General features: G+C 49.4%; 4 protein-coding genes across 4 annotated transcripts; 2 read left to right on the forward strand and 2 right to left on the reverse strand.

Moving 5' to 3' along the window:
* Window positions 1–2,101: 2,101 nt before the first annotated feature.
* Window positions 2,102–4,148, forward strand: B0J16DRAFT_140861 (Sodium:dicarboxylate symporter). The gene is made up of 2 exons (XM_046121893.1): window positions 2,102–2,498; window positions 2,550–4,148. Exons 1-2 carry the CDS (start codon window positions 2,213–2,215, stop codon window positions 3,698–3,700), a joined length of 1,437 nt encoding a protein of 478 aa, XP_045983407.1. The 5' UTR covers window positions 2,102–2,212; the 3' UTR covers window positions 3,701–4,148.
* Window positions 4,149–4,271: 123 nt separating this feature from the next.
* On the reverse strand, window positions 4,272–5,438 carry B0J16DRAFT_342585 (uncharacterized protein). The gene is made up of 2 exons (XM_046127917.1): window positions 5,026–5,438; window positions 4,272–4,970 (listed from the first exon to the last, which is right to left on the reverse strand). The coding sequence occupies exons 1-2, from the start codon at window positions 5,277–5,279 to the stop codon at window positions 4,475–4,477; spliced, it is 750 nt and encodes a 249-aa protein (XP_045983408.1). The 5' UTR covers window positions 5,280–5,438; the 3' UTR covers window positions 4,272–4,474.
* Window positions 5,439–5,949: 511 nt separating this feature from the next.
* Window positions 5,950–7,339, reverse strand: B0J16DRAFT_305324 (peptidase S8/S53 domain-containing protein; the record flags this gene model as incomplete). Its single annotated transcript, XM_046124745.1, has 2 exons — window positions 5,950–6,873; window positions 6,989–7,339. 2 exons carry the CDS (start codon window positions 7,337–7,339, stop codon window positions 5,950–5,952), a joined length of 1,275 nt encoding a protein of 424 aa, XP_045983409.1.
* A 2,808-nt stretch (window positions 7,340–10,147) lies between these two features.
* Window positions 10,148–13,729, forward strand: B0J16DRAFT_342590 (uncharacterized protein). The gene has a single exon (XM_046127918.1). It carries the CDS (start codon window positions 10,437–10,439, stop codon window positions 13,632–13,634), a length of 3,198 nt encoding a protein of 1,065 aa, XP_045983410.1. The 5' UTR covers window positions 10,148–10,436; the 3' UTR covers window positions 13,635–13,729.
* The last annotated feature ends 1,189 nt before the right edge of the window (window positions 13,730–14,918 follow it).

Consider the following 14,918-nt stretch of genomic DNA (forward strand, 5'->3'; position numbering starts at 1 on the left):
AGACTTTTGCACATGCCCTTTACGGAACGATCAGTTCCCAATCTCACTATCCGCCAAGCCGCTGACGCCCGCAGGCAAGGTCTTGCCATTCATCTGATCTTGCTTGTGATGTATTGTAAATCAGTACGTAGTGTTTCTACCTTTTGCATGCACTGTAATCTAATCATCAGTTGTCATCCTCTCATCAAAAGGAGTTGCGCAAGGGGGCAAGGTTGGTAATTTGTTCCTCAGTTGGTTGAAAGGAACGACGAGTCAGGCAACCTTGTTCACCTAGATACTCTGTTCAGCGGATACAGGTGGATACTTAGACGTAATAACTCAATATTCTGCGGGGTGAAAGTGTAACTCTCAAACAAAGAAATATGAGTTGTGTCTACTCCGCACTCCGTTCCGGTATCCTACGCCGTGATGGCCGTTAGACGTGAGGCCTGTGCTCTATGTCGGGTACAGTACGGTGCGTACAACATTGCCCGTTCGTTGGATATCCATGCTCCGTCTCACCGCGTTCAGGTGTGCGTCGCAAGGGTCAATGAGAGACTTTTGTTCTCTGCAATGGAGGATCCTCCAATTTCACCCAACCAGCCGAGCAAGCTATCGGTCGACAGCCCCCGTTTGTCGACATAAGGCGTGCTATGTCCTTCCGAATAAAGTTCTGGAATCTTTTGGGGTAAAGGCTTCTCCAAACAAAACAGACCATGGGATGTTGTTGGTTAGTCGACTTCCACTAAGCCGGCCGCCTCTGCAGTAGCTTATTCGGGGCGGAGCCCTGATCCGTTTATGCTTAATCGCTTCATATGGTTATTATCTTGATGATCACACCCGGTTATCTCCAGACGCTACCCGCGCATATGTACCTACAGTAGGTGCAGTCGATATCGTCTTGAGCTAGATTTCATGCGCACCTTGAAGGGGAAACGACCTGACAGCAAAATGATTCCGAGACAATGGTCGACATGGGTTTCGATGGAACGTAGCAGTTGTACGCGTGATGATCCAGGACGCGGTCAGCCAAGAGAATGGGGTACAGGAAATATCCACAAGATGGATTTTGGCATGTTCACTGCGCTTGAAGCTGTTACCTAAAGAAAAAGAATTAGCCGCCAGGTCAAGTCAACATGTGGGATCCGAGGTAGTGAACGAGTTAATTTCCGCTACGGCAACAGCAGAAACGACGGAGAGGATTCTCCAATCTTGATTGCATAGGGTTCCACCCCCAGGGGGCTTTAGGGGGCACTGGAGCAAGCTTTGGAGGCATATCAAGACCCTTGGCTTATTTCATCCAGCCTAAGACTGTAGCCAGTTGAGCGATATTAGGGGCAGTGGCGCTAGATGTTTCTGTTAGTCAGCCTTTGTTCAAGGTACGTACAGTAGGTAGTTGTAAACGCCGCGGCGTCTCTTTCTTGTTTGACAGAATTGATCTGCCATAGTTCAGCAACGTCCTTTTAACGGTAACCAGTCAGAATCGTCTTTCAGCCTCTTATCTCTCGTGAAAGATAGAAAATGAATATATATGGGGAACTGACCAAGTCTCCGCACCGCGTTATCAAGCCTTGGTATTTCGTAAAACATGTCGACTTGTTTGCATCCACCAGAAGCTTGGCTAGATAACGCAAACATTCGTCCCCCGTCTGTGCGATCCCAAACCTCTCTGTCTGTATCTGAAGCGTGGGTCTCAATCCCCGTAATGCATGGTACTCTGTCGTGTGTGGCGCCTTGGCTTGGGGAGAATGTACAACATGTTATGGGCTGGAGAACTGCCTCGAGCTCTTGGCTTTCTTGGCCCTTCTTCTCCAACGACTCGTCTGCCTGCACTTGTTCTTGGCATCGTCGCCTCCTCGGGCAAATCCCAACTCGAAATCAACAGATTACCCTGGGTCTTGCCCACAATATCCACCAACGGGCGATTCTGAGTCGGTCTACCCGAGCACCCCCAGGTTATCAACACTGCACTGATGCTTGCCCTCTTGGCAGTGAAGAAAGAATCTCGTAACGCTCACCTTCTCTTCTCAGCAAGGCCAAGCTCGAGCGCTTTCCCTACCATGCAACCAAGTCGTCTTGGCGATGGCGAGCACCATGAGCTATAAATGCTGGGGAACTCTCTTGAAAGTTGGTCAAGGTTCCCAACATCCGTCCTCGCTTCCTCTTTCACCACCCTAGCAGACCTCTTGTCGTTCTTCCCGAAACAAACTCAAGCCGAGCCTGCTTCTTTGCAATGGCTACCAAAGACGTCAAGGAGGTGCCTGAGGAGCGCCCGGTGCAGGTGCCCACCAACTCCAGCAGCGATATTCCCCAAGGCTATACTGAGGAGGAAGTCATCAAGAAGCCATGGTGGCATGGTTTCAAAACACCTGGCCATGCTCTTCAGATCATTAGTGCTGCGATCCTTGCCATTGCCATTGGCTTGATTGTCGTTACCCAGGTCGACGAGGTTCCCCAAGCTGCCATCGTCCTCCTCTCCATCATCGGTAACCTTTGGTTGAGAGCCCTCAAGGCAGTTGGTAAGTTCCCAGATGACATACAGTTCCACTCATCCACTGACAACTAGCCAGTTCTTCCACTGATTGTCTGTTCCATGTTGCTTGCTATCAGCAGACTTCGAGCAATGTCCAACGGAGGTTCCCTGCTTGCCAAATGGACCATTGGATACTATATGATCACCACCCTCCTTTCCATCACGATGTCAAGTATCATGCAGGGGCTGGTCTGGTCCAAACAGTATACTGTGGTCGATGAAGGGCCTTTGAACACGGATGACGATTCTCTTCCCGACACCTCGGAGCGCCCAATCTACAAGGTTGTTGAGAGCATGTTCTTTTCCTTCATTCCTGCAAACATCGTCGGCGCCCTGGCGAATGATGAGCTCCTTGCTGTCATCATCACTGCCATCATTGTTGGATACCTCATCGAATCCCCCCGATCACCCATCATTCGAGTTGCCGAAGAGATTGAGCGCATGGTAACCAAAGTCGTCACCTTCCTCATTGCTGCGGCCCCTATCGGTGTCTTTTTCCTCATCTTGCCCAATTTGATGAAGCTAGACCTGGCATCGATGGGCTCCAACTTGGGACTTCTCATTGGCGCTACCTTGTCCACCATGCTCATCCACATTTTGATCATTGTCCCCATCATCTTCTTCGTCTTTACTCGAGGAAACGCCTATTCGTACTGGATCAAGATCTCCCCAGCCTGGATCACAGCTTGGGGATCTGCGTCTTCTGCTGCCACTCTTTCGGTTACCCTTCGCTGTGCCAAGGAGCGTGGTATCCCCGCCACCATCTACAAGTTCGCTTGCCCTCTGGGTTGCCTGATCAACATGGACGGTACCGCCATCTACCTCCCTGCCGCTGTGGTTTTCCTGGCTGCCACCCAAGGCAAGGTCCTGGGACCTACCGACTATGTCATTGTCGCACTCCTGTCGACCTTGGCGTCGATTGGTGTATCTCCCATCCCTTCGGCTTCTCTCGTCCTTCTGGTCATGATTGCTCGCTCCGTCAACGTGGAAATCACCTCAATGTACGCTGTCATCGTGGCCATTGATTGGTTCCACGACCGATTCCGTACAGCCGTCAACGTCTCTGGTGATTTGTTTGCGGTGGCCATCATTTACAAGCAAACCGGCATCGAGGACCCGCCTGAGGTTGTCGAACAGAGCGCCCAGGAGGAGGACGCCCAGGAGAAGGATGCCACCAACCGGGTCTAAAACTGAACCAGGTATGGATGGTTGAGGACGAAATATTGTAGCCGGCGTTGTAGCGTTGTTATTTTTGAATACTATAGCTTGAGAAATGAATTGATAACCATCTTTGTAAGATGAAGAAGAAGCTTTTTCTCCTTTGCATCTCCAGTGACTCATGTGAGCTGAGCAATACCTTCCCAAGTTGAATAAAATTGTATGAATGTGATGACTCAGGCCAAGAAGTGTTGACAGGGAAGGCGCTGGAGGGCAAAAAGCTTGGCCTTGGGAAACGAATCCATTGTGTGGGGAAGGTTCTTGGCAGAAGAACAATTAAATAACGACGAAAGAAAGAACAAATACTTGACAGGCTTAATGACGATTGATTCGTGTGGTTACTTTATGAAGGGGATTTCGTTGCGTGATATCCATTCATGAAAGCAGAAAAAGTCGAAATGATGAAAATGAAAGGATGCGCAAGAACAAAAGAATTGAAGCATTTCTTGGCACTGGGACTCGACTACTTATAGAAAAAGAGAATAAGAAGGAGGAAAGGGTATTGATAATGCCTTATGCAGTCTGGTCTAATCTCAAACGGGTAGGTAGTAGGTAACAGTAGGTTCTTATCATATCTCCAACTGCTTCTAGACCTTGAAAGACCACCACCAACGATCAACACGCTATGCTGAATTCATTTACAATTAATGTACATTCGAATACTCAGAGTACCCAAGTACCTACTAGATAAGGGTAACGGTTAAGTGATGATTATATACCCTTGTCCCAATAGCCAGAGACAACTCATTGCCTATACAGGTTTTGGAAGGCCACATTATCCAATATCCTCGAGCCATTTAGATTCAAGATACCCTGGCCACCCGCATCCAACTGCTTGTCATACTTCCCCATTGCCATCTCCGTCAAAAACAGTCCAAGTCGTTCAGTTGGACTGTGCAGAGAACTAATCACCGTCCGTATAATTGGCCCAAAGACGACGCTTAGCGCATTGTGCACCATACCTGGATTGGGAATGTGCGGTTTGATGACATCGTGGTTGGCAGCGTCTACAAAACAAGGACGCACAGTCTCGATATGAAACTTTGATGTCCGTAACTCAGAAAGCTTTGCCTCGGCCTCTCCCTTCACACGTCCAAAAAGAGGAGTGAATCTCCCTGGGGTTGTGCTTGCACCGTAACCAGAAACATAGACAAACCGAAAGGGTTCCTCTGTCGGTGATATGGTAGAGAGAGCCTTGACAGCAGCGAGAGGGAAGTCTCTGGTAATAGTGACATATTCTCTGTTACACAAGTTAGAAAGTCGAGGTTAACCTAATTGGAGCGATGGCAACGAACTCTGGTGTCACTTTGAGCTGGCTGATCCCCAATGCCCAGACCACTCCATTCGCGCCTTGTAGCTGCTCGAGAACTTGAGGCTCATAGTTTGTAAAGTCTTTGTGAATTATCGTATTGACTTTTGGACTTTTCTCTGCCAGAGGCACTGGTCTTCTGCTCAGTATCGAAATTTTAGTGATCTCCTTAGACTTGAGCATGGCATCTAGAACGCTAGACCCGACAAGGCCAGTGGCACCAGTAAGAATGAGATGCATGGTTAAGGAAGGTCGAAATAAGGTTGACAAAGAGAGTTGAATGGATGTAATTTCAGAATGGTATAACAAGGTTGGGATGTGACATGAAAGGCGCCCAAATAATATACTGCGACAAACTCCGCAATATGCGGACTAAATGAATCTGAAATGAGGTTCTCGGCAAGACTCAGCAGCTACTGTTTTTACAGAAAGCGGACAATCAATACATCTATTTCCGGAAAACAAACTATCTCCATTTCGGATCCCGGACTTAAGACTACTAATTCCGCTCTGCCCAATAACTTATACAGGTTGGATTCTATGTATTGAAAGGGTTCAGAAGAAGGCATTGGAGTAATATCATGACTTTCTAATGCTCAGTTGAGGCCAGTCTAAAGTAGGTATGTTTACCTAGATATAGAACATGCTTTCACCACCTTGTAAAGGGTTGCTTGATATCACCGCCGCTATCACCATCAAAGGTTCATAACCAGGCTACAGTTTTCCGCAAATATGTGCAAAATCAGTAAAGATTGAATTGAAAGCAAAGTCTATATGTAAGAGTATAAATCGCTAGAGGTATATATGTGTGCTATCCTCCCCAAACGCCATGCTATATCGTTTATCCTTATCTAGGTACATCAAGTCTGCTTTTGGAGAAATCAAGCTCATTAAATAGGGTTTAAAGGAATCACTTGCTTTGAGCAAAGTTGTTGTTGTTGGCGATTCGGTTGGGAGAGCCACGGCGGTCACCAACAACCTTTTTGTTGGTGGCGTACTTCTTAAGGTACTTCATAGTCGAACTGACTCCAACGACGCCATCCACTGACTGAGCATACAGCACAAGACCAGCGACATGAGGACAGGCCATGGATGTTCCGTTCTCGATGTATGTGCCGTTATCGCTCAGCCACGAGGCCGAGGTGATGCCGACGCCAGGAGCCAGGATGTCAACCAGAGAGCCATAGTTAGACCAGCTGGGGATCTTCCAGTTGTTATCAATCGCTCCAACGGTGATGGCCTGGGGAGCAGATGCAGGAGATACAAGCTTGGCCTCCTTGCCCTGGTTGCCAGCAGCGACGATGACGATGACACCAGACTTGGCAGCGTTCTTGATGAGATCGTTGAGAGCACCAGAAACACCGTCGACAGCGAGGGACAGATTGACCACAGAGAACTCTTGGCGCTTCTTCTTGACGATGTCGTTGACGGCCCATTCAATTCCAGACAGGATGACTGATAGATCAGCTGAGTCGCCCTGGAAGACCTTGACAGAAACGACCTTGGCCTTCTTAGCAACACCATAGGTCTTACCAATGATGGTTCCAGCGACGTGGGTACCGTGGCCGAGACGGTCAGTGTGGTCCTTTCTAAAGGCAGTCCATCCGTGCTTGGCACGGCCCTGGAACTCCTTGTGGGTGATGCGGACACCACTATCAACGACGTAGGCATATGAGTCAGCGCCGCTTGACTTGTGGTAGTAGTAGTTGTTGAAGCCATTCTTGCGGTGTGAGATAGTTCCAAGACCCCATGTGCTAGGAGTCTGGTTAATCTCGGCCCTCTTCTCGAGTGAGCTGTCATCCTCTTCTTCACTAGGCTGTTCGGTTTCGCCTCCCTCTACTGGGGCTTGTGCAGGCTCATCTTGTCGCTTGCTTGGCTTCCACATCAACTTGACTCGACGGTCAGGTTCAACACTGGCGACCTGTTCAGTTTATTAGAGGAGCATTAACAAAATTCTGGTCAGTGCCTCTTACCGCTGAGCTCTTCTTAATTTCCTTGATTGTTTCAGGGTCGAATGTGCCAGAGTAACCTCGGAAGCCAGCCTCGGTCTCAAATGTCTTCTCAACACCATTATCGCCATCACGCTTCTCAAGACTCCGCTTCTCGAGACTTCGCTTGTGAACGTCGCCAACCCATTTCATATGAGCCTTGACTATAGGTTGCTTGATATCAGGCTTAAGTGTAATAATATAGCTGTCGGGAATCGCACTGTCAACGCCCTCTGGCGTCGTTGTGGGAGCTGTCAGCGCGCAGCCAAAGAGAGTGGTCGCAATGACTGCGAAGGTCTTGAGTTGGACCATTGTTCAGGTATATGATATAAGGAGAGACTGGAGTTGGTACAAAGGCTATTGCTTTCTGAATGAGAGTGTTGGTTTGGGAAAGAAGAAATAAGTTCTACTCAAGCCGTTCCTGTTTCAGACTTAAGTACAAATCAGGAATACCACCAGAAGCCCAGCCTTTGGTATGCTTACGCCCATAAAGCTTCCAGGGCGGAAACGCACGAGACCCTGAAGAGGCGTCAATGTCACCAGCCGTTCCATGTTCTAACAGACGCCTCGTCGTAACCAAATACCGGGTATTCCGCCACACAGGTCCCTGTTGGCCTTGTTTGACGCAGGAACAACTCAGCCAAGAGGTTAGAAATGGTGAACAATAGCTGGGCCATGACTCCAGCCAGGAGTTAGAGGGCCAAACACTTCCTTGATAGGCAAGGTCTGAAGTAAGAAACCACGCGACGGCAGGCATCTAGGACGGTCTGTCAAGCTCACTTAGGGTTAGCAAATACATTCCTGTATGTACGGAATGGGAAAGAAGATGCCAATATTTCCAGGAACCACATCATTATGGAGCCGAGTCGCGTGGTTTTGTGATTCTCAACTGTTCAAGGGAAAGCTCGATAGGTTGAGTAGCCAATGGGGGTTGAAGATATTCCGGAAATGGTATAAGTCGACGGTTTAGAGTTGGGCGCTGATAGTCTGGTCCAGATAGATTCGAGCCGCATTCCTTTACCATAGTCCACCTTTATATGTGCCAAGGGTCTTGTATTGGACTAAAATTCTCCGGATGGTCCGCAGTATGATGCAGGAAGCATGGTCGTGGGTATGTCACTGACGCTGCCGACGATCCACGGGGCGTAACCTGCTGGCTGTCAACCTGGTATTCCAGTTATCGGGAAGTCCCATATGCCAAGACAGTATTACTGAACAGGGCTATGATTTAGAACCTAGTATTTCATATCTGTACCAAACCTCGCCCCTCGCGTACGGGAGTGTTGACCGAGTCTACTCAATGTCCAGATTAAGTTTATGGTTCCTGACTTCCCAATCGCAGATTCTAGTTGTGAGCAGCCCTTGACTCATGAAACAAAACAGAAAGCTATATTATGGTCTTCCCTGACTAGCTAGAAGAATACACGGTTACAACAGTTCTTCTCAGATGCCTTGGCCGTACGCCACACACGATTGCCCTCACTCTTATTGATAGATCATATAGCCTGGCTGAGTCTAGAACTTTTAGTTAAGTAGCATATCATAAGTACGTTTTTACCCATGATTACCCATGTCTTACAAACGGTCGCGGGTTCTAGGTGAATTTGCTAATTCGTCAAGCGAGCGTCATATTATTATCACTTCAACATTGCTCAGAGTGCGCAGAGAAGATTGTTATCATGACGAGTACAATCAGGTTTGCCGATCAGATCGATCTAGAACGTATCGTAACGTAAGCCTGGAAGTTCTATGCCACAGATTTGATAGAACCGAGACAGGCCTGGTGACACATACGGATTGTTGACATGGAAATGCAGTTGTCGAACCAGCTCTGGGCGCCACATATTTTGTAATCCAGCTTCATGTTTCAAAGCTACCTAACTCTAACCGACTAGTTTATCCACGATGGAAATTCCCGAGCGTCGTACTATAATCAAAGTGATGCTTGCGGCAGGCAGAAGCTGCCAAGCTGCCAAGCTGCTCTATCACATCATTCTAACCACAGCTAGTAGAATACTATATCTGACTCAAGTAGAATAAATGTCAAAAAGGTCACTATGCACTTTATTTTATGCCGGCATCACTAATCGATTATGATCGCCAATATAGCCTCTCGACGGGCGTAACTTGTACTGAAAGCAGTTACCAAGGAATATTCATTCCATTTGGGACTTTCACGATCGTGCCTCGGACTATTACAAATTAACCAAGTTGGAATGAGGTGACGAACTGCTGTTTCTTGGCTCTTATACGAGGGTTAATCATACTTTCGACTTACATGACACTCGTTTTGAAATTCAAATGTGACGAGAAGCCGTCAGCTATCCATATTCACCCTGCCAGTAAACGTGTCATTGATATCTTCTTACTGAGAAACACTATCAAATGTCAATTACACGTACTTATGGTTCTCAGCAGTTACTTGAATACAGTTGTCGGCGAAACGGTAATTGCATGGGTACCTAGCAGTGCATATATGGAGGCTGATCCTAAAAAAAAACGTCGATGGTCCAAATATCCTATCTCTTTAAACTTCAGATTGTAAATATATAGTGACACTCTGAGTTTCAATATATTTTCCTGTTGCCTCGAATACATAGTGCATCTGATATGTGTGCTGTTTCAACAATTGTTGTCGAGCATGCATTGACAATGCCCAGGAATAGTACCCTTTACGCTGAATAAGCATATTCAGAATGGCCAGTCAGGCAATGCTAAACAAAACACCATGATTGGCTTCAGATTATCTGATTCATGTACTGTAAGGACGGTTTTGTCTCCGATGCTTAATAAAGTCAAAAGCGGCAAAATGTGATTGCGACACCGCCGAGTGCCGGTCGGAACATCGGGGGCACTAGAAAAAAAAGTCGACCCCGGCAGCAGCATCGGAATTTCGGGGTCTCCATGAGGGGCCAGACTCTGATGTGGGGAAGCTACCAAAATAACGGCCATACAACGGCAGGAACAAAGGTGTCAATTGACCCTGCCCTTTTTGTCATGCAACTTTCCCATCTTGCGACATCGATGTCCTTTCCGAAGTCGGCTTAGTTCAATTGCGTGATTCTGTCGAAGCATCAACAATTCTCAAGACCGAGCAAGATCCGTCAAGTCAAGGGCGGCGATACAGCAAATTGGCGCAATGGATTTCGCTACCGTTACCGTTACCCCGTTGAGTCGCCTCTTGAAGGGTTCTACTTCTTCTGCGACTCCGCCTCTCATTCTCTTCCCTCCTCTCTAGTTTTCCTCCACCCTGAACTGGAAGCATCTCATCTCGCTTTTAAGAGCCAGCGACTTGAGTTTCGTTTCAGTCGGTAGACCTTCTTTTTGACTAGAGTCAAGAGTCAACCGCGGGGTCTTATTCTCACATCTTTAGTGACTCTCGGAAACTCACAGGTCTCTTACTCTCAAGATGCCTCACCAAGAGTCGGCCCCCGTGGCCAAGACCAACTCGGCTGACTTCACCAAGTTGTCATCCAGCCTTCCCTTCGGTCAACAGGTTCCTCTATCGTCCATCTCCGGCCCGACATACGTGACTGCTCAGTTGCTCGTTCAACAAATCGCCTACAAGTTGTCCGACAAGATCTTCTCATACTCTCCCGAGACTTTCGACCTCGATATCGCACTCAAGCAGTGGGCCTCCCAGAACGAGAAGAACATCCACGGATACTCTACTGAGGTTCTACCTCTTCAGACTCGAGTTGGTGCTGGTGCCCTCGCTCTTGGCTATATCTTCTCTCCCGACTTCGATGTTTCCAAGCGCCACATTCCCCAGTCTCTGGTTGCGCCCTCTGGCAGTCTTCAACAACTTCGCGGAACACTTGACCAGCTTTCTCTCCTCTATGGTGTCTCCAGCCCCTTCGTCGCCCATGTCGCTGCTCTCGACTACTCCGACAGTAAGGGTCTGATCTCCAACTACGACAGTGCTCTTCGTCTTGCTGAGGACCTCGGTCTTGGTCTCGTTGCCAGCACTTCCACTTACGAGGCTCAGCACATGTCCGTCTTCGCCACCCTTTTGGCTACTCTTCTACCCACTCTTCACATCTACGACGGTGTCCGCGTCGCCCGCGAGACCCTCCGTGTTGTCGATGCTTTGAGTGAGAATGGTGTTGCCGACTTGTACAACAAGCTCTCCGCTGAGGCCGGCAAGCTCAACACCCGCCTTGACACAGCCGGCAAGGCTGTCGAGCTTCTCAAGCTCTTCAACGATGAGCTCGGTACCGTGTACGAGCCTTTTGAGTACCATGGACACGAGACATCCGATGTCGTTCTCGTTGCTTTCGGCAGTGTCGAGTCCCAGGTCTCCAAGGAGGTTCTGGCCAAGCTCTCCGCTGATGGCGCCAAGGTTGGTGTTATCAACGTGCGAATCTACCGCCCCTTTATTGAGGAGGCTTTCCTCAAGGCTATCCCTGCCTCTGCTCGCACCATCGCTGTCCTCGGTCAGGTCAAGGATGAGCTCGCCGTTGAGGATGAGGCTACCCAGTCTGCCCTCTACAGTGACGTCCTGACTGCTGTCGCTTTCTCTGGTAAATTCGACAATGAGCCTGAGGTCCTTGACATCAAGTACACCCCTGCTCAGTCTTTCACTCCTCAGGGTCTGGTCAGCACTCTGCACAAGATCTTCGGTAATGAGGGCGAGGCTAAGAAGCTGCCTTCTCTCGTTCAGGCTCAGCAGTTCACCTTCTGGGACCTCGACAGCTCACCCGCTCTGAACTCCCCTAGCGTTATCGGCAACCTCCTCTCCAAGGAGTCTACCTCTAACGTCTATGTCAACGAGATCTTCGACAACCTCACCCAGGGTGGTGTTGTCCGTAGTGACCTGCGATCCTCCAAGAAGGCTCTCGAGGCCCCCTATGACATCGATGAGGCCAACACCATCGTTGTTGGCGACGAGAATGTTCTCAAGGAGATTGACGTTGTCAAGGGTCTGGCCAATGGTGGCAGCGTCATCGTTAAGCTGTCCAACTTCAAGGATGACGAGGTTGAGAAGCGTCTTCCTGTTGCTTTCCGAAAGAGTCTCCAGGAGAAGGCTGCTCAGCTTTTCATCCTCGACTCTACCTACTCTCCTGCTTTCGAGAAAGACCCTCTCTTCTCCAAGCTCCTTTTGGAGTTGGCTTTCTTGAAGGTTGCTCTTCCTGACTACACCCCCGAGAGCATTGCCAAGCATATCCTCGCTGAGGGTCATCCTCCCACTCTGGAGGAATCCATCGATGCTGTCGGCCTCTGCCTCCGCCAGTTCGAGGTCCCTGCTACTTGGGCTGAGGTTGATGCTGATTTTGCCGACCCCAACCTTCCTGCCACCATCCAGTCTAACAGCTTTGTTGTCCACGACAAGGAGGAGGCTGAGGAGACACTTGAGCTCCGTGATTGGCAGGCCGCTGCCAAGTCCCTTGCTTTCAAGGAGGCTTATGGCACCAAGAACGTTCTGCGACCTGAGTTGACTGTCAAGACCTCCACCATCACTGTCAAGGAGAACCGCCGTCTTACCCCTCAGGATTATGACCGTAACATCTTCCATATTGAGTTCGATCTCGGTGACTCTGGTCTCACCTACAAGATTGGTGAGGCTTTGGGTATCCACGCTGAGAACGATGAGGAAGAGGTCAGCCAGTTCATCGAGTTCTACGGCCTCAACCCTGCCGAGCTGGTCCAAGTTCCTGCTCGCGAGGACCCTGCTCTCCTCGAGACCCGTACTGTCTTCCAGGCTCTCGTCCAGAACGTCGATATCCTTGGCAAGCCTCCCAAGCGCTTCTACGAGGCTCTTGCTGAGTTCGCCACTGATGAGACTGAGAAGCAGAAGCTTGAGGCCCTTGCCAGCCCCACTGGTGCTGAGGACCTGAAGCGTCGCACTGAGGTTGACACCGCTACTTACGTCGACATTCTTGAGGAATTCAAGTCTGCTCGCCCCAGCTTCCAAGAACTCATCAAGATTGTCAGTCCTGCGAAGCGCCGAGAGTACTCCATTGCTTCCGCTCAGGCTGTCACTCCTAACTCTGTGTCTCTCATGATTGTCGTCGTTGACTGGGTTGACCCTCGTGGCCGTACCCGATACGGACACGCTACCCGTTACCTCAGCCGTCTGCCAGTCGGAGCCAAGGTCACTGCTTCTGTCAAGCCTTCCGTCATGAAGCTTCCTACCAAGGACACTGCTCCTCTCATCATGGCTGGTCTCGGAACGGGTCTCGCTCCTTTCCGTGCCTTTGTCCAGTACCGTGCCATGCAGAAGGCTCAGGGCAAAGAGATTGGTTCCATCCTCCTTTACCTTGGTTCTCGTCACCAGCGTGAGGAGTACCTTTACGGTGAGGAGTGGGAGGCCTACCTGGCTGCCGGTGTTGTCACTCTCATCGGTTCTGCCTTCTCTCGTGATCAGCCTCAGAAGATCTACATTCAGGACCGTATGCGCCAGACTCTCAAGGAGATTGCCAAGGCCTACGTCCAAGATGAGGGTAGCTTCTACCTGTGCGGTCCTACCTGGCCCGTACCTGACGTAACCAAGGTTCTCGAGGAGGCTATCGCCCACGAGGCCAAGGCCGCTGGCAAGAAGATTGATCCTCGCAAGGAGATTGAGAAGCTCAAGGAGGAGGGACGATACGTCCTCGAGGTTTACTAGACGATGCGTCTCTTTTTACGATTAATGTCCAAAATGGTGGTCAGTAGTATAGAAAGCATTGAAGCGTTTGAATACAACCGAACTTTGACTATTCATGTTACATTCGTCCTTCCCTGAAGTACCAGGTGACTTCCATCACGTATGTTCTGACTTAAGACCCCAGAACAAGAAGACCGGTGATTTTGTCCACTATCCCTTGAGACGTCCTACTTACTGGTCAAGTCCATGTCCCCTGTTGCCAACGTTGGGAGACGTATGCCCGGCCACGAGCACATCTTAGCCCAGGGAGACAGACATGCGAGAGTCCCATACTGCCAGGCTCCTGGACTCATCGTTGCTTTGATCACAACCGGAGCATTGGAAGATTACGCGCGCGATTATCGGTAAAACTTGAAATTGTTACCCGCCTTAACAATTATTCCAAGATGTTGCCCAACATCAATATCATCTCATTTCGTGTAAGTGGTCTAGACCACAAGACCAACCTCAGCGAAAAAGCAAATACCGGCGCAGTGAAACTGACTAGTGACGAGCGAAAATAGGGTTTCCGCAGTTCTCCGCCGCGGACAGAACAAATCTGGAAATCCGAGCTCAATTTTCCTTTTGTTTTGATCCCAATTCCCCTCTTTCAAGCGAGGGTTGCCGATCCTTTTGGGCATCAACCCTATATTCTCGGGCTTTTTCGCTCGTATGAACCTCTGCCCAACCCCAAGAATGCCCAATCTCAGCTCACGTGGAGGACTTTTTGGAAATAGGGGTCTCAGCCTCTTCAGGTCTCAACGCTCAAGGAGATGAGCTTTGCTCTGCTCGGTCGCGGAGATTGATCGGGGTAGTGAGATCCCCGATGGCATGGGTGTGGTACGAAAGCAGCCATCCGAAGTTTGGAGGTTGGTACTGGTAGGCTGGGAGCCTGCATGCTGAGCGTCAGGTCGATCGTTTGGGGGTTTCAGCGACCGGTGAAAGAAATTAAGATACCGATGATAGCCTTTTGCCAATAGCAAGACTCGGGTGTCAGTCATGATAGCATCATTGGAAGTTCAGGAATGCACTTTATCCCACTGCGATCGAATCTAGGAAGCCATCGATAGATCTGGTGACCAGCAAGAAACAAGCAGGATCATCTGGTATCCAGGACGATGCACGTGCTATAAACAGGCTGCATGAAGCACATAGATAGAGTATGTGATCAGTCAGCTGAATCCTGTATCTGAAACTGCCCAGCGGCCCATCGCGTGCGATCCTGGACTCTGCCGAAGTACCGAGCCAGCGAAGGGGGACCTTGTA

Source organism: Fusarium flagelliforme (genome assembly GCF_020744385.1).
Source record: "Fusarium flagelliforme strain FIESC 12 MPI-CAGE-AA-0113 chromosome Unknown B0J16scaffold_4, whole genome shotgun sequence".
In the NCBI taxonomy this organism is placed as follows: Eukaryota; Fungi; Ascomycota; class Sordariomycetes; order Hypocreales; family Nectriaceae; genus Fusarium; species Fusarium flagelliforme.